This window comes from Scyliorhinus canicula, chromosome 7, assembly GCF_902713615.1.
Source record: "Scyliorhinus canicula chromosome 7, sScyCan1.1, whole genome shotgun sequence".
Lineage (NCBI taxonomy): Eukaryota > Metazoa > Chordata > Chondrichthyes > Carcharhiniformes > Scyliorhinidae > Scyliorhinus > Scyliorhinus canicula.
This window is the reverse complement of record NC_052152.1, coordinates 169,663,755-169,688,198: the sequence shown is the minus strand read 5'-3', so window position 1 is coordinate 169,688,198 and position 24,444 is coordinate 169,663,755. Positions and strand designations below refer to the sequence as shown.

General features: G+C 48.4%; 1 protein-coding gene across 1 annotated transcript in view; it reads left to right on the top strand.

Moving 5' to 3' along the window:
* prex1 (phosphatidylinositol-3,4,5-trisphosphate-dependent Rac exchange factor 1) overlaps positions 1–24,444 on the top strand; it is a 273,537-nt gene that overhangs the window by 211,444 nt on the left and 37,649 nt on the right. Inside the window, exons 25-28 of the mRNA XM_038803244.1 lie at positions 2,741–3,017; positions 4,432–4,635; positions 23,441–23,529; positions 24,227–24,309. Coding sequence (XP_038659172.1) covers positions 2,741–3,017; positions 4,432–4,635; positions 23,441–23,529; positions 24,227–24,309 — 653 coding nt within the window. The remainder of the gene's footprint in view (positions 1–2,740; positions 3,018–4,431; positions 4,636–23,440; positions 23,530–24,226; positions 24,310–24,444) is intronic.

Below are 24,444 nucleotides of genomic sequence, written 5' to 3'. Positions count from 1 at the left end.
ATAGCCCTCAAGCATTATGCCACCGGCTCATTCCAGGGCTTGAGCGGGGACCTGTGCGGCATTTCTCAAGGTGTATCCCACATGTGCATCCGGGAGGTCACGGCCTGTATGCCCGGACGCCCAACTACATAACATTTCAACCTGGACCAAACCCAACAAGATTTCCGGGAAGCAGGATTTTCCGCTATCGTTGGGTTCAGAGTACAATAGATGGCACTCCTATTGCCTTGCGCGCACTGGGGCATCAGAGAGTGTCCTTCATTCACAGGATGGGGGTTACACTCCCTGAATATTCAGATTGTGTGCAACCACCGCCTCCGTATCATGTACATATGTGTCTGCTACCCGGGGAGTGTAAATGTCCTCTACATTCTGGAACACCTGGAGATCCCTGGTGTCTTCGAGGATCACCCCAGGATGACGGGTTGGCTCTTGGGAGATAAGGGGTACCCAATAAGGTCCTAGTGGTACATCGGACTGCTGAAAATGCGCTTCTGATGCCTGGACCCCTCTGGTGGTGCCCTACAGCACACCCACCAGGTGGCTTCCTGTTTTCTGGTGCTGTGCTGTGCCCTCCACAAACTGGCAAAGCTGCGGGGCAGCATGTTGGGAGAGGAAGGACATGCAACCTCGTCTGAAGAGGAGGAGGCCGACGAGTCACTGGAGAACGAACCCAGGGTGGAGCCACAGGAGGCACTGCAGGATGGAGGGCACATAGCGACAAGCGTCCGGCATGCCCAGAAGACATGGGAGGCCCTCATCCAACACCAGATTCACATTGAGCTAGTCTGTGCCCGTCAGCTCAACCTACCTCCCTGATTGCGGGAGAACTCTGATCTTTGGTACTCTTACCTCCTCCTGTTCTCTCTCTCTTGCTCTCTCCCTCCCTCCCTCTCTCTCTCTCTCTCTCTCTCTCTCTCTCTCTCTCTCTCTCTCTCTCTCTCTCTCTCTCTCTCTCTTCCCCCCCACCCGCCCAAATATCGGACCTTTCCCATTTATCATGGTCTTTCTTCTCCTGCGGGGACAAAGAGAGGGTTGTGTGAGCCGCATGCTTTATGCGTCGGAGTCTATAGCAAGTTTCATGTGTGGGCACTACACCTGGACATGAAGGGATTGTGTTGGTGGGTGCTGGGGCTGTTGAGGAACAAGCACGAACACTGGTGTAGGGAGGGTGCGAGGTGTCAGGCTGTGACCTGTCGGGATGGGGGTTTGAGAATTTGAGGGGTGGCAGGAGGAACTGATGCCAGGGAAGAGGTGCTAACTTAGCCTTGTAATTCAGTGGAGATCCTTGATCTTCTTCCGACATTGGACGGCGGTCCTCCTGGTCATGCTGCCCGCACTGACAGCCTCTGCCACTGCTTCCCAGACACCATGCTGACCCTGCTTTTGATCCTCTGACCTATTGGGATGTGCCCTCTCATATACACAGCTTTGAGAAGCCTGGCAAGGTCAGCATCCCCAAAGCAAGGAGCAGGCACTGCTGTGCTTGTGTGTTAACTGGGAGTGAGATCGGAGGGAATGTTTAAAAGCAGCTCCCCCTTTTGAGAAGCTGAGCCGCCAGTCTGGGCAATCCGATGACGAGACAGCGAGTAATGGCAAGCCTCACTTGGGGCTTCAATTTAAGCTTTCAGTGCCATTGAATTTGGGGTCGCAATCTCGCCAACACGGCTGTCAAGGAACACCCCAGCAAACACGCCCAAAAGGACACTTTTTGGTTGAATCTACATTTCCTAAAAAGAAAATTCAGCACCAGCAATTTTATGGAATAAACATCACTTGTGACATTTAAGACTCATCGTCCTGGATGCATTAGTCTTAACTTCTTCATCTGCCTTTAGGGCATGACTAGTGAGTAATTAACACTTAAGATTGTGCCATGACAGTGATTTCTGAGTAGTTTCCATTGGCAACAGGGCAACCAGCCGAGGAGCTGAATATCACTGACTGTAATTTCTGGTTTTCCACATTTAACTGTGTGTGTATGGATATCAGAAATTTACCCTGTAATAGTGGGGAGCGCTGATTATTTACCATTATTAGAATAGCAAAATCCGGGCCACAGAAATGGTGCCGAGGACATTCTGTGCGACCAGCTGAAGCTTTCTACAGCAAGTTGCTTTGAGGATGATTTATTGAATGCGGCATACAGCTGTCAGGACTTTGTTTGTTAGAAACACAGTTTGGATTGGCAGATGGAATTTGATTCTTTTCCCCTTCCTCTGAAGTTGGAACCTGTACTCCATCTAGCTACATCTCGCTGCTCATTACAAAAGCTCTGTGTGTTTACAGGTGACCTTAATAATCACAGTAAGAAGTCTTACAACACCAGGTTAAAGTCCAACAGGTTTGTTTCAAACACGAGCTTTCGGAGCACAGCTCCTTCCTCAGGTGAATATTCCTCAGACATTCACCTGAGGAAGGAGCAGTGCTCCGAAAGCTCGTGTTTGAAACAAACCTGTTGGACTTTAACCTGGTGTTGTAAGACTTCTTACTGTGCTCACCCCAGACCAACGCCGGCATCTCCACATCATGGCTTAATAATCATGACTGGGATTGGGACCCTGTTCCTCAGGATGACGGTTCATTTTCTTACTGCCGGTAGCATTGGGTGTTGCACATTTTTTGATATTATTTACTGCTGCTTCTTGATCTCCGCAGTGTGTAATGTTCAGTGGTTCTTTCATTGCTTGCTCAGGTCATTGCTTGGTGACTGTCAGTAAAGTGTCATTTTTGTTTGCAGGTATTATAAATCCTATGAATTACACTCGGCACAGCATTACCACCATGGCAGCACCCCAATGGAAGTGTTTGATTGTGAGAGAGGGAGAAACCGACTCACAGCTGCAACCAGATGAGTTGGCAAATCAACAAAATGGAGAGGTGACCCAAGAAAGTGGAGGCTTGAGTTTTCTATTGAAGCAGGAAGATCTGGAAATTCAGGACTCTTTCTTCCAGCTTTTTATTAAACTAGAGATTTCTTCCAAGGAGATGAAGCAATACGTAATGCAAATAAATGCGTAAGTATTGAGTAGTTCAGAATTGAACTTCAGTCATCACTTAATGTCAAGTTGGATTTTTACTTTATTTGCCAGGAAATACTCCATTATTTTAATGATTTTGCCATATTTGCATGGCTAGTTGGCCTTGCAATTGGTTTCCTCCATTAACCCTCCCACCCCAAAACACCAGATCGTGTTTATCTCTCAGCTGGTGAGGTGACCTATTTCCATGCCATTCTTGGAGAATCCTGGGCTAAATTGTCCTCCTGTTTTCTTTCTCCGCTTATTTCTTTTGGCAAGCTGTCAATCTTGTTTTTTAGGTTTTTCTGACTGGCGGCCTTGGACAGTCAGTCAGCCCTCATTCAAGGAATGGGTGAGATGACACAGACTGGGGATTGGGTCACAGTATTTATCTGTGTGGTTCAGCATAAATCTAAATGCCAATGAAAAATCACAAATTTAATGCTGAACTGGTCATATTATTAATCTGCAGAAATGATGGACAGCAGCATCGCCAAAGAGCATTCCAACCTGAAGCAGCAGATGATTTGTTTTGCATCAATGAAATGAATTGATTATACTGTAGGGGTGGCACGGTAGCACAGTGGTTAGCACGGTTGCTTCACAGCTCCGGGGTCCCAGGTTCAATTCCCGGCTTGGGCCACTGTCTGTGCGGAGCCTGTACATTCTGCCCGTGTCTGCGTGGGTTTCCTCCGGGTGCTCCGGTTTCCTCCCACAATCCGAAGATGTGCATGCTAGGTGGATTGGCCATGCTAAATTGCCCTTCGTGTCCAAAAGGGTTAGGTGGGGTTGTTGGGTTAAGGGGATAGGGTGGAGATGTGGGCTTGGGTAGGGTGCGCTTTCCAGGGGCCGGTGTGGACTTTATGGGCGAATGGCCTCCTTCTGCACTGTAAATTTAATGATTGTATGATTCTATTGCATTCTGAAGTGCACTTTTATTACCATTCCTCTGTAGCCCTTGTTGAGACATGTGGCAATTCAGCTGGAAGATGCTCCAGCCCACTAAGGACCTCTGATGCAAATTGAGGCAACACAATGCAAAATTCAGAAACTCAAGAAAATTGGGGGGCATAAACACTTAATTTAGATTCAAACCATGATTTCTGAACTTCTGCTAAAAAGCTGTAATGTTCCATTTGTAGGGTAGCTATCAGTTGATGACCTGCAATCGGTAATATTTGTGCATTTACTGCATTAATGTCTAACTGTAACTGGAATCAATTTGTCTTGTATTGAATTGCCGTTTTCACCTCTAAGTTGTGTTACACGTGTCCCTCAAAAGCAAGAAGTAGTACCAAATTCAGCTGAAATACAAGCTGATTGTTCCCAGGTGGCTTGACTAATGGAAAATTATTTCCATATGCAAAGCATTGTCGATCAGAGCATAATGTTGGTTCTATTGTGTCTGCAGCCTGCTGTCCTCCATAACTGAGCCTGCTCAGTCTGAGACTGAGCACACTTCATCAGACCTCTCACTTACCCCATCTATCCTGATAGAAGAAAATGATATTGACAAAGCAGAACACTGTGGAACAAAGAGAGTCTGCTTCGTTGTGAATGAAGAAGAGCAGGATGACTCCGGACATGATACAACAAGTTACAGGGATTCCTATAGGTATGAATCGCTTCCAATTTCCTTAATGAGAAACCAGCTACTGAGCATTAGTTTGTTGAATGGTCTTTTAATGGTTAATTTATTTGAACCAATGTCATAACATAGCGTTTTTAATCTCAATATTACAGCACAGAAACATATCATGAGGCCTCGTCCATTTGCCCTCGTTTTCTTTTGTTTTGTAAAATTTATTTATGGAATGTGGGCGTCGCTAGTTAGGCCAGCATTTATTGGCATTCCTAGTTATCCTTCAGAAAGTGGTAGTGAGTTGTCTTCTTGAACCGGGGTGTATTAGGGAGGGAGTTCCAGGATTTTGACCCAGCAACAGTGAAGGAATGGCGGCGATATTGTCATGTGAGAGTACCTTTAAGAAATGGGGGTTTATAGATGGGTGTGTATATAAATACCTGTAGTGAGAGCATCTTTAAGAAATTGGTGTTTATTACTGCAGCGCTGTCCAAGAGTGGGTGGAGCTGGGCTGTCTGGCAGCTTTTTACTTTTGTTTTAGGCTGTTTGTTGCAGGGTGTGTTTTAGTTTTGTTTTCAGAGCTGGATAGCTGCAGTCACAGCCAAAAGGTGTATGAATCTCTCTCTGCAATCTAAAGACTAAATCGATCCTGGTGATTTAAAACTAATAACAGTAGTGACTTTAACCTGATGTGCTTCTGGTAAAAGGTGTTTTAAGTCTTATGGATGTTAAAAGGAAAGCTTAAAAGATTACTTTAAAAAAAAAAATTTTATTAAGATTTTTACAAAATATAAACATCACAACAATATTAACAGAACAACCGCGGTAAAAATCCAAGAACAACACCCACCCAACTTCAAAAGCAACTGCAAACAAAAGAAAAAGAAAAACAAACACCCAAACAACAAAAGGGAAAGAGATAACACCCGCCACATCCCACAAACCCATGTACACAGTTCTCCCTCCCACCGAACCAAACCCCCCCCCCCCCCCCCCCCCCCCCCCCCCCCCCCGCGTTGCTGCTGCTACCGGCCTATTTCCCTACCGTTCTGCCAGGAAGTCCAGGAAAGGCTGCCACCGCCAAAAGAACCCTTGTACTGATCCCCTCAGGGCAAATTTTACCTTCTCCAATTTAATGAACCCCGCCATATCATTGATCCAGGCCTCCACGCTTGGGGGCCTTGCATCCTTCCATTGTAGCAAGATCCTCCGCCGGGCTACTAGGGACGCAAAGGCCAGAACACTGGCCTCTTTCGCCTCCTGCACTCTCGGTTCCACTGCAACCCCTAAAATTGCGAGTCCCCAACCTGGCTTGACCCTGGATCCCACCACCCTCGACACCGTCCTTGCTACCCCCTTCCAAAACTCTCCCAGCGCTGGGCACGCCCAAAACATATGGCCGTGGTTCGCTGGGCTCCCCGAGCACCTAGCACACCTGTCTTCGCCCCCGAAGAACCTACTCATCCTCGTTCCAGTCATGTGGGCCCTATGCAGCACCTTGAACTGTATGAGGCTAAGCCTCACACAGGAAGAGGAGGAATTCACTCTCTCCAGGGCATCCGCCCACGTCTCCTCCTCAATCTCCTCACTCAGCTCCTCTTCCCATTTCCCCTTCAGTTCCTCCACCGAGGCCTCTTCTACCTCCTGCATTACCCGGTATGCGCCCAAATTCCTCCCTCCTCCAACCCACACCCCCGAGAGCACCCTGTCCCGCACCCCACATGTTCCCCGGGGGGAGCCCAAACTTCCCCTCTAACTCCCCCAAGCTCGCGAACCTCCCCTCCACAAACAGGTCCCTCAACCTCCTAACCCCTACCCTGTGCCAGCCCAGAAATCTGCCATCAATGCTCCCTGGGACAAACCGATGGTTCCCCCGTATCGGGGCCTCCATCGAGCCCCCCACTTCTCCCCTATGCCGTCTCCATTGCCCCCAAATTTTGAGGGTAGCCGCCACCACCGGGCTCGTGGTATACCTCGTTGAAGGGAGCGGCAACGGCGCCGTTACCAGCGCCTCCAGGCTCGTGCCCACACAGGACGCCACCTCCATCCTCTTCCATGCTGCCCCGTCCATTACCCACTTACGCACCATCGCTGCATTGGCAGCCCAATAGTACCCACAGAGGTTGGGCAATGCCAGCCCCCCCCTAACCCTGCCCCGTTCCAGGAACACTCTTCTCACCCTTGGAGTCCCATGCGCCCACACAAATCCCGTAATACTCCTGTTGACCCGCCTAAAAAAGGCCTTCGGGATAAGGATGGGGAGGCACTGGAACAGGAACAAAACCCTCGGGAGCACCGTCATCTTAACGGACTGCGCCCTCCCCGCCAGTGACAGCGGTAACATATCCCACCTTTTGAACTCCTCCTCCATCTGCTCCACCAACCTTGTGAGGTTGAGCTTGTGCAAGGCCCCCCAGCTCCCAGCCACCTGGACTCCTAGGTACCTGAAGCTCTTCCCTGCCTGCTTCAGTGGGAGCCTACCAATCCCCCCCTCCTGATCCCCCGGGTGCACCACGAACAACTCGCTCTTGCCCAGGTTCAGCTTATACCCAGAGAAGCCCCCGAATTCACTAAGAATCCTCATCACCTCCGGCATCCCCCCCACCGGGTCCGCCACATACAGCAACAGGTCGTCCGCATAAAGCGACACTCTATGCTCCTCCCCACCCCGCACCAGGCCCCTCCAGTTCCCTGACTCCCTCAACGCCATGGCCAGGCGCTCAATTGCCAACGCAAAGAGCAAGGGGGACAGGGGACACCCCTGTCTCGTCCCCCGATACAGCCGAAAGTACTCCAACCTCGTCCTATTCATGGCTACACTCGCCATCGGGGCCTCATAGAGCAACCTCACCCAACGGATAAACCCCTCCCCAAACCCGAACCTTTCCAACACCTCCCACAGATACTCCCACTCAACCCTATCAAAGGCCTTCTCCGCATCTAATGCCACCACTATATCCGCCTCCCCTTCCACAGCCGGCATCATAATAACATTGAGGAGCCTTCGTACGTTTGTATTCAACTGCCTTCCCTTCACAAACCCCGTCTGGTCCTCATGAATGACTCCCGGCACGCAATCCTCTATTCTTGTGGCTAGGATCTTTGCCAGCAGCTTGGCGTCTACATTTAGCAGCGAGATCGGCCTATATGACCCACACTGCAGAGGGTCCTTGTCCCGCTTCAGGATCAAGGAAATCAGCGCCCGTGACATAGTTGGGGGCAAAGCCCCCCCTCCCTTGCCTCATTAAAGGTCCGGACCAACAGGGGGCCCAACAGGTCCACATACCTTTTATAGAATTCCGCCGGAAACCCATCCGGCCCCGGCGCCTTCCCCGTCTGCATGCTCCCTATCCCTTTAACCAACTCCTCCAGCTCTATCGGCGCCCCCAGTCCTTCCACCTGCCCCTCCTCCACCCTCGGAAATCGCAGCTTGTCCAAAAAGCGCCCCATTCCACCCCCCTCCACCGGAGGTTCAGACCGGTACAATTCCCCATAGAAGTCCCTGAAGACCCCATTAATATCTACCCCCCTCCGCACCACCTTCCCAGCTCCATCCGTCACTCCCTCAATCTCCCTGGCCGCGTCCCGCTTTCGGAGCTGGTGTGCCAGAATCCTGCCTGCCTTCTCCCCATATTCATACACCGCCCCCTGTGCTTTCCTCCACTGAGCTTCCGCCTTTCTGGTAGTCAATAGGTCGAACCTGGCCTGAAGGCTACGCCTCCCCCCCAGCAATCCCTCCTCTGAAGCCTCCGCATATCTCCTATCGACCCTCACCATCTCCCCTATCAGTCTCTCCCTCTCCCTCTGCTCCCCCCTCTCCGTATGGGTTCGGATGGAAATCAACTCCCCTCTAGTCACCGCATTCAATGCCTCCCAGACCATCCCCACTTGGACCTCCCCGTTGTCGTTGGCCTCAAGGTACCTCTCAATACACCCCCGAACCCTCTCGGCCACCTCCTCATCTGCCAGCAGCCCCACCTCCAAGCGCCAGAGCGGACGTTGGTCCCTCTCCTCCCCCAGCCCGAGGTCCACCCAGTGCGGGGCATGATCTGAAATGGCAACGGCAGAGTATTCAACATCCTCCACCCTTGAAACCAGCCCCCTGCTCAGGACAAAAAAATCAATCCTCGAATAGGCCTTATGCACGTGGGAGAAAAACGAGTACTCCCTGGCCCTTGGCCTTGCAAACCTCCAGGGATCCACCCCTCCCATCTGATCCATAAACCCCCTCAACACCTTAGCCGCCGCCGGCCTCCTACCCGTCCGGGACCTGGATCGATCCAATGGGGGATCCAGCACCATGTTGAAGTCCCCCCCCCCCTATGATCTGGCTCCCCACCACCAGGTCCGGAATGCAGCCCAACATACGCCACATAAACCCCGCATCGTCCCAATTTGGGGCGTAAACATTCACCAACGCCACCCGCTCCCCCTGCAGCTTACCACTCACCATCACATACCTCCCGCCACTGTCAGCCACCACATTTAACGTCTCAAACGTCACCTTATTCCCCACCAGGATCGCCACCCCCTCGACTCTTCTCATCCAGCCCTGAGTGAAATACTTGGCCCACCCATCCCTTCCTCAGCCGAACCTGGTCCGCCACTTTCAGGTGTGTCTCTTGGAGCATGGCCACATCCGCCTTCAGCCCCTTCAAGTGCGCAAACACCCCGGCCCATTCAGCCCCCTCACATTCCAGGTTATCAGCCGGATCAGAGGGCTCCCTGCCCCCTCCCCTGCCGATTAGCCATAACCCATCCCCTGCCCACCACCGGCTAGCGTCCCCCGCTCTGCCAGTTCCCCACGGCGGCAACTCCCCCCCCCCCCCATCCAGCACCCCCTGCATCCTCCAGCTCCTTCCTGACCGTTTCAGCAGCAACCCGGTACCCCCCCCCCCCCCCCCCCCCCCCAGGCTAGGACCCCTCCTAGCCGCGCCCCTCCCTCCATAGCACTCCCGTGAGCCAGTTAACTTCTGCTGACCCCGGCGGCTTAAAAGATTACTTAGTGTTGTATTCTTTGGGGGTTGTATTTGAATTAATGGTTGCTAAGATGTTCAATGTATGTTTTAAAAAGGTTAAATTGAGTTCATAGAATAAACATTGTTTAAAAAGTACTTTTCCATTTCTGTTGTACCACACCTGTAGAGTGGGCCGTGTGCTCCCCATACCACAATCTATTAAAAGTTGTGGGTCAGGGGAACTCCATGATACACTTTGGGGTTCTCTAAACCCTGGCCCATAACAATATATTTCCAAATCAGCGTGGTGAGTGGTGGATCCAGGTGGTGGATTTCCCATTTGTCTACTGCCCTTCTCCTTCTGGATGGTAATGGTCATAGGTTTAGAAGGTGTTGCATAAAGAACCTTGCTGCTGAGTTCCTGCACTACATCTTGTAGGTGGATTGAATGTTTGTGGAAGAAATACCATCAAGCAGGCTGCTTGAATGTTGTTGGAGCGACACTCATCCAGGCAAATGGAGAGTATTCCATTACACTCCTGGCTTGTGCCTGGGAGATAGTGGACAGGCATTAGTTGGGGGTGGGGTTAAGAGTTGATATGACTAGTTAAGTTTCTGATGCATTTGTTGTGGAATTGCGTAACTCTATTACTTGCTGCTTATGCTGTTTGGCACCCAAAGTCCTGTGTTGTAGCTTCACCAGGTTGACACCTCATTTTTAGGTATGCTCGGTGTTGGTCCTGTCATGTCCTCCTGCACTGTTCATTGAACCAGGGTTGATTCCCTGGCTTGGTGGTAATGGTAGAGTGGGAGATATGTCGGGCCATGAGGTTGCAGATTTTGGTTGAATACAATTCTTCTGCTGCTGATGGCCCACAGCGCCTCATGGATACCCAGTTTTGAGTTGCTAGATCTGCTCAAAGTCTATCCCATTTAGCACGATGGTAGTTTCACACAACACGATGGAGGGTATCCTTGGTGTGAAGGTGGGACTTCGTCTCCATAAGGACTGTGCAGTGGTCACTTCTCCCGATATTGTCATGGACAGATGCGTTTGCAGCTGGTAGGTTGGTGAGGATGAGGCCAAGTATGCTTTTTCCTTTTGTTGGTTCCCTCACCACATGGTACAGTCCCAGTCTAGCAGCTATGTCCTTTAGGACCTGGCCAGCAGGGTCTGTGGTGGTACTACGAAACCACTCCTGGTGATGGACATTGAAGTCTCCCACCCAGAGGAAATTCTGCGCCCTTGCCACCCTCAGTGCTTTCTCCAAGTGGTATTCAACACGGAGGAGTATTGATTGATCAGCTGATGGTGGACGCCACGTTGTAATCAGCAGGGGGTTTCCTTTCTGATGTTTAACCTGAAACCATGACACTTCATGGGGTCCATAGTCAATGTCGAGGACTCCCAGGGCAACTCCCTCCCTCCCAACTGTATACCACTGTGCCGAGACCTCTGTTGGGTTTGTCTTGCTGGTGCGATAGGACATACCCAGGAATAATGATAGCAGTGTCTGGGACATTGTCTGTAAGGTATGATTCCATGAGTATGACTATATCAGGCTTGACTAGTCAGTGAAACAGCTCTCCCAACTTTGGCACAAGCCCCCAGATTTTAGGAAGGAAGACTTTGCAGGGTCGGCAGGGCTGGGTTTGCTGTTAGTATTTCCAGTGTCTGGGTTGATTCCGGATGGTCTGTCCAAATTCGTTCCTTTTTCATGTTTTTGTAGTGGTTGACTACAACCGATGGTTTGCTTCAGAGGGCATTTAAGGGGGTCTGGAGCCACATGGGGTCTCACGGTAGCATGGTGGTTAGCATCAATGCTTCACAGCTCCAGGGTCCCAGGTTCGATTCCCGGCTGGGTCACTGTCTGTGTGGAGTCTGCACGTCCTCCCCGTGTGTGCGTGGGTTTCCTCCGGGTGCTCCGGTTTCCTCCCACAGTCCAAAGATGTGCAGGTTAGGTGGATTGGCCATGCTAAATTGCCCGTAGTGTAAGGTTAATGGGGGGATTGTTGGGTTACGGGTATACGGGTTACGTGGGTTTAAGTAGGGTGATCATTGCTCGGCACAACATCGAGGGCCGAAGGGCCTGTTCTGTGCTGTACTGTTCTATGTTCTATATGTGGATCTGGAGTCAAATGTAAGAATGGCAGATTTCCTTCCCTAAAGGACATTAATGACCATTGCCTGGCTGGCTGAATTGCTGGTAGGGGTCTGTTTTCACAACAATTGACAATAGTCGACTTTTAATTAGACTTTTAATTCCAGTTATTTTATTTGAACCCGGGGCCTGCCAAGGTGGGATTCTTTACCCTGCGATTACTAGTCCAGCGATAATACCACTGCACTGCCGCTTCCCCTTCTGTCTTCACCTCTACCACCTGTCCCAATTCCATTCTCCAGGTTGATCACCTGGCCCTTAAGTATATATTTTTAAATGTGCTATTGACCATTGCCTGGCTGGCTGAATTGCTGGAAAGGTTCTGTTGATGAGGCTTTAATTGGTCGCTTTTGAGGAAGATTGAGCGCAGACTGATGCAGAATAATTAATCTGTTGGAGAAATGTTCTGTCTCTTGGCTTGTAGCCTCTTCATAATAATATACTTTAGCTATCCAGTTGAAATTGTAAACTCGCTTTGTGGGAAATCACAGTGTTAGTGTTGAGAATCCCCCCCCCCCCCCCATGCATAACAACCTTCTAAGGGCACTGATCTCTTGTGTTGTAAGTTTATTTTTTTATTTACATTTTGGAAATGTTTTTATTGAGTTTTCATATTTCATATCCAACAAATTCTAAATTATACATGGTCAGAAGAAAAGGTGCAAAAAATGTTTATTTACAAGCGAGCATCTTCAAAACAGCAACTGTGGCTGTGACCCCACCTTTAACCAGCATACATATTATCCATCCCCAATATGGCTGAGGGACGTATTTCCAGGCATTTATATACAATTTGGTCTGGGCCTTAGCTTGTCATCGGACTGGTCCCTTGAGGCTTTGGCTTTGCCCCTACTGCTCATAACTCACATCCTTTTTTGTTGGCCTTCACATTTCTTCTCTCCCCCCCCCCCCCCGCCAAGTTTGGACAGCCAATCTGCATCCTTGCGTGGTGCTGCTGATCGCCAGCCAAGCAGGATTCTCCGGAAGGCAATCAAGGAGGCAAAGGCTAGGGCATTGGCCCCCTCCCCATGAAGAGCTCTGGCTGATCTGATACCCCGAAGACTGCCACTTTGGGTATGGCTCCGATTATGGGCCAGGGTTGAGAGAACACCAAAGTATTTCATGGAGTTCACCTGACACACAACATTTAATAGATTTTGGTTATGAGGAGTTCAAGGGCCCACTTTACAGGTGTGTGCCACAGAGATCTAAAGTATTTTTAAACAAAAGCAATGATTATTCTATGAATCCAGTTAACATTTTATAAACAGACAGTAAACACCTTATCAACTGTGAACCCTGATACCCCTCCCAATGATACAGTACCCTCACTAACTTTCCTAACCACATCCATAAGTCAAAGACCCTTTTTAACACAGACAGTAGGTTTGCATTCCTTACAGAAACAGGTATTACTTTGAAATCATCAAGTGATCTGGAGACATTCTTTAGCATGCAAGAGCGAGGTGAAAATACACCTCCTTGGTTTGAATGCAGCTCTCCAACTGAAAACGAAACTAAAACTCAGAGTCAAAAACAGCTTCCAGCTCAAACCAAAAGTAAAAAGCAGAGCCAGAGCCCAGCTCCACCCACACAATGACATCACTGCAGCCACTTGAGAAGAGAAATATTTCTTAAAAATTACGTTTGCATGACACTCTGTCCTCACTCCCGAACAGGCGCCGGAATGTGGCTTTTCACAGTAACTTCATTGAAGCCTACTTGTGACAATAAGTTATTATTATACCAGTATATATTCATCTGCATACATATAATATATATATGTTTAATTGAATAGCCACTGCATTTACTGCTGTATGCGCCTTTAAATGGGTAAATTAATTTGGGTGAAATATAATTGATGAATATTCTGGAAAAAAAACTTTTTAATGAAGTATTCCTTAAAAGCTGCATTTCCGATCTTGTAGAGAGGGACTGCATCAAGTAAATGCCAGGTACTGACTTGCAGGAAGGGATTAAAAATAAATGTCTGACTTTCGGTAGCGGCCATGTCCGACGAGGTCGCATACACGGCAGCTTCCGCCGGGATCGGGATTTCAGGCCTGTAAACGGGGCGGCATCGGCACTTTGAAGGCGAATACCGGCATGGGAAAGGATGCTGGAGAGGTCCCCTCACTGCTGTATGGAGGGAACCAGGAGCAAGGCTGTGAAACGAGCGATTGCGGGGAAGGGAGCGGAGCGGGTCCAGGAGGACAAAATGGCGGCCGGCGCGGACCATGCAGCGTGGGCCCAGTGGTCGAGAGAGCAGCAAGAGTTTCAGAGGAGCTGCTTCTCAGAGCTGAAGACGGAGATGCTGGCCCCTATGAAGGCCTCAATGGAAAAGATGGTGGAGGTTCAGAAGGTACAGGAGAAGGCGATCAAAGAGGTGGAGAGGAAGGTATCTGAGAATGAGGACAAGATCGGGGGCCTGGCGGTCAGAGTTGAGGCGCACGAGGCCCTACACAAGAGATGGCAGGAGAGACTGGATGACCTCGAATATAGGTCTCAGAGTCACAACCTGCGGATCCTGGACCTTCCTGAAGGTGTGGAGAGGGCGGACACGAGCACGTATGTGACTGCAATGCTGGGGCCGCTGATGGGCCTGGGGACCTTCCCATGAGGCGTGGACATTCATTAAGCACGAAAAGCTGGACTTGAACTAAGGGCAGCTGCACGTGGGTGAAACGCGCTGGCGGAGATGTGTAACCGGGTATTGGCCTGGTGTAAGTTTGTTAGTAGAATTTAAGTTTCTTTGCTTTTCTTTTCCTGTTTTTTTTGTTTCAGGGGTCGGGGTAACACCTGGGTTGTGTTTTCCGGTGCACGGGAAGGATCCGGATGGCACTTGCCCTCTTACTCTGTGGGGGAGGGGGGGTTGGGGGCCCGAAGGTGGAGACAATAGTAAGGTTGGAGATAGAGGCGGGAGCGGCCGGGGTCAGCATGGGTCAGCTGACATACAGAAGTGCAATGGGGGGGGGCAATCAATGCTAAGAGGGTGCTTGGCACGGTCGGTGGGGGGGGGGGGGGGGGGTGCTGCTTTGCTGACTGAAGGGGAGCCAACTGTTGGGGATAGATGGAAAGTTGGGTTGGGGGGCCGAGGGCTGGAGCGAGTGGGGAGCGCGGGCACGTGGCTGGCCGAAAAAGTGAGATGGCTTTGGGGGGGGGGGGGGGGGGGGGGGTGTCAACCCCCTGTCCAGGCTGATCACGTGGATTGTGAGGGGCCTGAACAGGCCGGTCAAGAGGTCACGCGTGTTCGCGCACTTAAAGGGATTAAAGGCGGACGTGGCCATGCTACAGGAAATGCACTTAAAACTCGCTGACCAAACGAGGTTAAGGAGGGGATGGGTGGGCCAGGTGTTCCACTCGGGGCTAGACTCAAAGACCAGAGGGGTGGCAATTCTGGTTTGCAAACGGGTGGCGTTTGAGGCAGGGAGCATCGTGGCGGACAAGGTGGGTAGGTACATAATGGTGAGTGGCAAGCTACAGCGGGCCCAGGTGGTGTTGGTGTATGCCCTGAACTGGGATGATGCAGAATTAATGGGGCGCATGTTGGGAAAAATCTCAGACTTGGAGTCAAGTAACTTGATCATGGGGGGGGGGGGGACTTTAATACGGTCTTGGATTCGGCACTGGACCGGACCACTGGATTGATCAGATGGGGGTGCGTGGACCCGTGGAGATTCGTGCGGCCAAGGGCGAAGGAGTTCTTCTTTTTCTCTCACGTCCACAAAGTCTACCCATGGATCGACCTTTTTGTGTTGAGCAGGGCGTTAATCCCGAGGGTGGAGGAGGTTAAGTATTCAGCCATTGCGGTCTCGGACCATGCTCCGCACTGGGTGGACCTGTGATTGGGGGCGGAGCGGGGGCAGCAACCTCTCTGGAGACTGGGTGTGGGGCTACTGGCAGATGAAGAGGTGTGTGGGTGGATAAGGAGCAGCATTCAGAACTATGTGATAACGAATGACACAGGGGAGGTAACAGCAGCAGCGGTTTGGGAGGCTATGAAGGCGGTCATCAGAGGGGAGTTAATCTCTATTAGTTCCCACAGAGAGAAGAGAGAGAGGCTGGTGGAAGAGATGCTTACAGTAGACAGGAAGTATGCGGAGGCCCCCGAGGGGGGCTGCTAAAGGAGCGCTGGAGATTACAGGCGGAGTTTGATTTGCTGACCGCGGGCAAGGCGGAGGCGCAGTTGATGAAAGTGAAAGGGGTAGTCTACGAGTATGGGGCAAAAGCAAGTAGGATGCTGGCGCACCAACTTCGCAGGAGAGAGGCGGCCAGGGAGATCGGAGGAGTGAGGGATAAGGAGGGTAATACGGTGTTGAGTCCAGAGAGGATCAGCCCCCCGGAGCCTCCTCAGACAGGCGCCGGAATGTGGCGACTAGGGGCTTTTCACAGTAACTTCATTGAAGCCTACTCGTGACAATAAGTGATTTTCATTTTTTTCATTTTCATTTCATTTATGAAATCGTCAAGGAGTTTTATGGGAAGCTGTACGAGTCAGAACCTCCCAGGGGAGGGAAGGGATGAAGCAATTTATAGATCGATTGAGGTTCCCAAGGGTCGACGAGGATCGGGTGGAGGGACTGGGGGCCCCGATTGAGTTGAAGGAGATAGTTAAGGGACTGGCAAGTATGCAGTCGGGCAAGGCCCCGGGCCCGGACGGCTTTCCTGTAGAATTTTATAAGAAGTTCTCGGAGCTACTGAGCCCGCTCCTGCTAAGAACCTGCAACAAGGCAAAGGAGAGAGGAGCCCTCCCCCCGACGATGTTGCAGGCATTGATCGCGCTCATTTTGAAGAGGAAGAAGGATCCGCTTCATTGTGGGTCTTGCAGGCCGATATCGCTCCTGAATGTAGATGTCAAATTGTTAGCAAAAATTCTGGCTACCAGAATAGAGGACTGTGTCCCGGGAGTGATCGAGGAGGACCAGACGGGTTTCGTTAAGGGCAGGCAACTGAACACAAATGTGTGGAGGCTCCTGAATATTATTATGATGCCCTCGGAGGGAGGGGATGCAGAAGTAGTGGATGCAATGGATGCAGAGAAGGCCTTTGACAGTGTGGAGTGGGAGTACCTGTGGGAAGTGTTAGGTGGGTTTCGATTCGGGGAGGGATTCATAGGGTGGGTCAAGCTACTGTATCAGGCCCCGTAGTGAGTGTGTCCACAAACCGGCTGAGGCCGAAGTATTTCAGGCTGTATCGTGGGACGAGGCAGGGGTGCCCCTATCCCCGTTACTATTTGCCCTGGCAATTGAGCCGTTGGCCATAGCGCTGAGGAACTGGAGGGGGCTGGTCTGGGGGGGGGGGGGGGGGGGGGGGGAGCACCGGGTTTCCCCTCTACACGGATGACCTGCTATTGTATATTTTGGACCCGCTAGAGGGGATGGGGGAGGTCATGCGGATCCTGGGGGGCTTTGGGAGCTTCTCGGGGTACAAGTTGAGCGTGGGGAAAAGTGAGCTGTTTGTAATCCACGCTAGGGGTCAGGGGGAGAGACTAGGGGAGCTCTAGCTCCTACGTGGCTAGGAACTGGGATACCCTACACAGGCTCAACTTATCTCAGCTTGTAGAGCAGATGGAGGAAGACTTTAAAAGATGGGACATGCTCCCGCTTTCCCTGGCGGGAAGAGTGCAGACTGTGAAGATGACGGTTCTTCCCAGATTCCTGTTCGTCTTTCAGTGCCTCCCCATTTCAATCCCCAAATCCTTCTTCAAGCGGGTGAACAAGATTATAACGGGATTTGTGTGGGCGGGGGGGGGGGGGGGGGTTTGCTGGCACTGCCGAACTACTGTAGCTACTATTGGGCGGCTAATGTGGCCATGATTAGGAAATGGGTAATGGAGGAGGGGTCGGCGTGGGGGCGGCTAGAGGTGGCGTCATGCAAGGGCACCAGCCTCGGGGCACTACTAACGGCACCGCTGCCGTTCTTGCCGGCACGGTACACCACAAGCCCGGTGGTGACAGCGGCACTGAGGGTCTGGGGTCAGTGGAGGAGGCACAGGAAGGAGGAGGGGGCTTCAGTTTGGACCCTGATATGGAACAACCATAGATTTTCTCCGGGCAAGATAGACGGGGGGGTTCCAAAGCTGGTATAGGGCAGGCATTAGAAGGATGGGAGACCTGTTTATAGATGGGACTTTTCCTAGTTTAAAGGTGTTGGAGGAGAAGTTTGGCCTGCCCCCGGGAAATGCTTTCAGATATCTCCAGGTCCGGGACTTTCTCAAAAAACAGGTGGAGACATTTCCGTGGCTACCCCTCAAAGGATACAGGACAGGGTAGTGTCTGGCATCTGGGTAGGAGAGGGGAAGGTGTCGGACATATACCAGGAGCTGCAGGAGGCGGAGGAAGCCTCAGTGGAGGAGCTGAAGGGCAAGTGGGAGGAGGAACTAGGCGAGGTGCTAGATGAGGGCCTGTGGGCTGATGCCCTGGGAAGGGTGGATTCGTCCGCATCATGTGCCAGGCTCAGTTTAATTCAGTTTAAGTTTGGTGTACCGGGCTCACGTGGCAACGGCGAGAATGAGCAAGTTCTTGAGGGTGGAGGACAGGTCCGCGAGATGTGCAGGGAGTCCGACGGACCATGTCCATATGTTTTGGGCATGCCCGGCACTTAAAGAATTCTGGCAGGGCTTTGCGAGGGCTATGTCCAAGATTTTGGACACGCGGGTGAAGCCGAGTCCAACAATTGCGATCTTTGGAGTGTCGGAGGATCCGGAAGTGCAGGAAGCGAAAGAGGCCGAAGTGTTGGCTTTTGCCTCCCTTGTAGCCTGGAGACGGATCTTGTTAATGTAGAGGGACTCGAAACCCCCGAGCGTGGAGACCTGGGTTAATGATATGGCTGGATTCCTCAGCCTGGAGCGAATAAAGTTCGCCTTGAGAGTGTCCTTGTTGGGGTTCTCCAGGCGGTGGCAAACTTTCCTTGACTTTCTAGGGGAGCGGTAAAATGTCAGCAGGCAGCAGCAATTGGAGCGGGGGTTGCGGGGGGAGGGGGGTTCAGGTGGGGGGAATTGTCTATTTAATGTATAATTGAGTTCTGTACAATGATAACAGCCACCTAGTTTTGTTAAGTATTTTTCGTTTAATTTTCTGTTACGTAAAAGTTCTGGTTGAAAAAAGCTTTAATAAAAACAATTTATAAATAAATAAATAAATAAAAATAGATGTCTAATTAGGAGCTACTTCGGCCCATCTGTAGAAGTCAGTTATAGATTGGTGGTATTTCAACACCAGGTTATCAAAGTCTGCTCTTAGCCTCAGTTGAAGTTGAATGATTGGGATTGAGTTAAATGGCTTAATTTAATAAGTACAATTAATAAACCGAAGTAGTGTGTACAAGTTAATGATGTGCTCAGCATCCAATGAATGCAGTTCATGCTGGTATACTGTGTACTAATTCAGCTCTCTGCATGTGGAAATAGATTATTTTATAAGAAGTATTGACTGTGTTGGTCGGGTCAGTTGCTTTATTTGTTGTTTGAGAAGATCAATTTGATATTTTCATCCAGCTCCGCCATGCATGATGTATCATGGTAGTGTAAATGTCTGGTGTGCTTTCCATACCCCTCCCCCACCAGCCATTTCCCCTTCACCACCTCAAACGGTCATTAAATTAGTTTTACGTTTGTAATAGTTTGGGACTATTGAGTCAGAGATTTATTGGACCCAGTTTGGACAGTTCTATTCAATGTTTGATTCTCTTTGGAGTGATGTAAAACTACACATGATGGTGAGTGAAGAGACGCTATGTAACCAAGTTTCAAGCTGAGCTGCTTGCAACCCCCCACTCGCATGTCAGTAAGTACCAGTGGGTGAAAATAACTGAACAGCTTCCAATTACACCACTGAATTATGCGCCTTTCCCTACAGTGTTTCAAAATCTCTGCTAGATATTTTCAACTGATGTTTTCAAACTGGATGCCAACTATAAAATGAACAATCTCATCTGCCACTTTCTGAAGTCTGTTAAATGAGCACAGGAATGTTATGAGCTGCGCTAGTTATGTGGTCAATGAGAATTTAAAGCAACAGCGAAGCATGAAGTAGTCATTCTAAATTTGTTTTCTTCTTTTCAAAATGCAGACACTATAAGTTGAATTAATCAATTGCTCCATTGTGTGCTGATTTGAAACAGATTTATTTCTTGTAACTTGTTCATGCTTGGTGTAGGTTTGAAATACCAGCTGTTTGAAAGATTCTCTCCCCCCCCCCCCCCCCCCCCCCCACCCCAACAGTCTGTGAGCAATTTTCTCACGAGTTCAGTTCCAAACATTGAACGCCCTTTTTTTTTCTTTTTAAAATGTTTGGCTTTTGCAGGTATTTATGCAGAATGGAGGTAAGAATTGTTTATTCAGGTGTCCTTCAGAACCCATTTTCACTATCTGGCCAATATGTGCCAAGCTTTTGATTCTGGATTCAAATTATTTCTCAACATAGTTCTTGGGTTTCATAACCAATGGTAACAAACATTCTTGGCATTTTCCCTTGATTAGGATGTGTGCGAATTATAAGAAATATTTATTGTCGAGTCCAAGGGCAGCACAGTAGTACACTGGGTCGCACTGTTGCTTCACAGCTCCAGGGTCCCAGGTTCGATTCCCGGCTTGGGTCACTGTCTGTGTGGAGTCTGCACATTCTTCCCGTCTCTGTGCGAGTTTCCTCCGGGTGCTCTTGTTTCCTCCCACAAGTTCCGAAAGACGGCTGTTAGGTGAATTGGACATTCTGAATTCTCCCTCTGTGTACCTGAACAGGCGCCGGAATGTGGCGACTAGGGGTTTTAAACAGTAACTTCATTGCAGTGTTATTGTAAGCCGACTCATGACAGTCAAAAGATTATTTTTTTTTAAATAAGCATATGTGAAAACACAGAAGTTCCCAACAGCTGATGGCAGTTTGGTTTAAGGGTTGATAAGTAATGGGCTCTAATCTCTGCTCACAGTAAATGTAATTCTGTTGCTTGGAAAAGAAATATTGGGAATCCACAGAAAAGAGGGGCAGCACTTGGGGCTCCACCTTGGAAAACCCTGCGAGCAACTAGTTCTAAAACACTACGAGAATGATGGGTTAAGGACACTATTCAGCCAATCTGGCTCGACTATCCACAGCGTCCAAAACATACACGTCTTTGGGTTGTGGGGGTGAGACCCACGCAGACATGTGGAGAATGTGTAAATTCCACACGGATAGTGGCCCGGGGCCGGGATCAAACCCGGGTGCTTGGCACCATGAGGCAGCAGTGCTAACCACGGCATCACGGTGCCGCCTTTGTTTCTGAAGCATGTCAAATTTTTCTTTTTTTTTCCCTGGTGCTTTCTGGCTGTTCAACGATGTGCAGCGTTTTCAGGTTCAATAATATGTGGTCTTGCTTATTTTTAATTGTCGTCAAAGGATTAAACAAATATGGGTTGAGTTTCTATAAAAAGACTCATCAAAACTTGATTGGTCCCATTGAACATGTGTTTTTTTTAACCGCAATTCCAGATAAAGTGTAGGAGAGATGATCCTTCCTGCTTTCTTCTCTAACCCTTCTTTGGGTTGTTTTGAATACTGGAATGCATAGGATTTAATCCAGCCTTTCTGTTCCTACATACCCACTCTGCAGGCCCTTATTACTTGAATGCCAGCTAATTGCCAATAATGGTGCTTCTAAAATTATCTGTTTCTTTGGTTAGTAAATTGCTTTGACCTCCATCCCCGAGGGTATGAGTGAAGGTAGTTTTGTATTTTCTGTTATGTGCGATATGTGTGACAGCTTTAGTTTCTTTACAAAGCTGTGAATTGATTTACAATTTCACCCGTAGCAGGTTTTGCCCTTTCCTGCAATTTATTTCTATTTTGCAAATGCACATGTATATGAGAAAGGTGGTCAGGATGTTTGGGCATCAGTGATTTTTTTTTTCAGTGATTCAACTGGATCAATGGACCTTTTTTCTGTGTAGTGGTTTTCTATAATGAAGCAAGTAATTGAGAAAATTCCCTTCACATAAAACTTTTTTATTTTCAAAGAATCATGACGAGGGTAATTTAGTTATAAATCCAGAGCAATAGAGGGAGGATGATGTTGACTTATTCATGTAGTCTAGGCCATTTTAAGAAATATAACATTTAGTATATGTTTTGTATCATCCCTGTGTAATATTGCTGTGTAATTGCATCACAGTTTAATGTGTGTTTGTGCATGTTTGGATAAGATATATTGCCCCCTGGAGGCAAGTGGGGGAATGGTGTGAACAATTTCCAGTCCTAATATTTCTGCAGTTTAAGCCAAAAGGTATAATAAAGGCTCATGAGTTACGATGTGCCAATTTGAAGTATTTTATATTGAACAGTTATAAAGAGAATAGAATGGATTACAACTGCTAAATTTCAACATCCATTTAGGTTTGGTATGTGTATAGTCTACTGCTGTATTGGCACAAAAATGAAAGTGGTGGTTCACAGTTATAATTATGCAGACTCATGCAGCAACAAAAACCAAAAGTGTTTACCTATAAATTGAATGTTGGAGTGATATCTTAGCTGCTATGCTGGACAGGATATTAAGAATTTTGTGGTACATAACTCAAGCACATCATCTACTGGCACTGTTCAAAGCTGATGTCAAATCCCAATGCAAAAACTATATCCTATGTTGCTGAGGCCTGGCTCTTGGCCATGGGGCATTTTGACCACAGTTGTATTTATATTTTAATGCAAATTATCTACTTCCCAAGGGCTGAACATGAGTGGGTGTGGGTCCACTCTGTCCTTTCAGAAGTAAACGATAGATTGTGACATGGATTTCATTATATCAATTTTGTTTGTGGAAATCACCAGGTTTTAAACATTACTACCTTATGTGCTTGTAAATTACTTACTTTATGTACTGCAAAGCTAATAAACTACTGCTGGCTTCAAAAAAATTTTTTTTTTTTTTAAATTGCTAGGTTGCCAAAATTTAATTCAACTTTTGTGAAACTAAGTCAAACAAGTCTGTTTTGTTTTATTCATTCATGGAATGTGAACGTTGCTGGCCAGGCTAGAATGTATTGTCCGTCCTTAATTACTCTTGAAGAGGTGATGGTGAGCCACTTTCTTGAACCACTGTAGTCGGTGTGATGTAGGTACACTCACTGTGCTTTTCGGGAGGGATATCTGAGATTTTGATTCAGTGACAGTGAAGGAACATGAAATGCTTCCAAGTCAGGATGATGCTTGGCTAGGAGAACTTGCATGGGAACACCACCACCTGCATCTGCAGCCCTTATCTTTCTAGGTGGTAGATGCTATGTGCTTGGAAGGTGCTGTTGAGCGGGTCCTGGTGATTTGCTGATGTGCATCTTGTATAGAGTACACACTGCTGCCACTGGGATAGCGTAAATGCTTAAGGTCATGAATCTGGTGCTGATCAGATGGATTGTTTGGGCCTGAATGATGTCAGACTTATTGAGCATTGTTATAGCTGCACTCACCCAGGAATTTGGAGAGTATTCCATCACACTACTGGCTTGTGCCTTGTCGATGTTGATGAGGAGGCAGCAGTGAGTTACTACAGAATCCCCAGCATCTCAATAATAATAAGAATCTTTTATTGTCACAAGTATGAACTTACTGTGAAAAGCCCCTGGATAATATTTGATAGGGCTGGCCTCAGTTTGCGTTCTAGACCCATGTGATAGGAAGGATAGCATCAGAAATGTATTCAGGGATTTTAATGCTCCAAGTTTCACTTGTCTTTGGTGATGTCTTGCAGCGAATGTAACAGCAACCGAGACTCGGTGCTGTCCTATACCAGTGACCGCAGCAGGAGCTCCTATCTGGGCAGCGATGAAATGGGATCAGGTGAGATTTTACCCCACGTTTGGGCCTATGGACACATTTAACTATTTTCAGGATTATAGTAATATTTCCCTCTTCAAAATATAGCCCATTTATTTTTTGTTGTTTCTACCACAAGTGGGAGAGGATGTAAGATCATCATGGTGTATATGGTATCTAGAAGAAGAAAAATACCATGTCTCATCATTCACGTTTGTCATCAACAATTATCACAGTGCCATTTACTAGTCATCTATCATCTGATGATGCAAATGTCTTTTTGTTCAAATTTAAATTTTGTAGCATTTGACAACCGATGCAGAGTTGCACTAATTGTGTTCACTCGAATTGGTGCATTTTCCATCCGTGCTTCCTCTTGGATTTTCATACTCGCTCATATTTCATTCTTCCCCATTAAAACACCTGCCAAGTTTATTTTGTCACTACGTAATGCTAATTGGAAACTTGCAAATAACTGTAGATGCTATATGGAAGCAAATGTTGACTTGTCATCTGCTCTGAAAATGTGCAGTGATACTTGAAATTGTAGAAACATTTGTTCATCAAACTTCAGTTTTTCGTGCATATTTTCTATCACAGCCCTCCACACAAGAATAGTATATGATTTTAAGAATAATAAGACAAAAAAGATATTGAAACTTGTTTCCAACATCTGTATATTTAAAAAAAATTTAAATATGTCTTCTCTCTTCGAAAACAGGCGATGAGCTGCCTTGCGACATGAGAATTTCTCTTGATAAGCAGGACAAATTGCATGGCTGCCTCGAGCATCTTTTTAATCAGGTACACACACTTTATGCCATCATTCACATGAAGGTTGCATCCAATAGGTCTTAACCTTACACACTTGAGGTGTTGCCCTGAAGCACCAGGCTTGTTTCAATACATTTTTGTTTCAAACTCACTTTTGTTGACTAC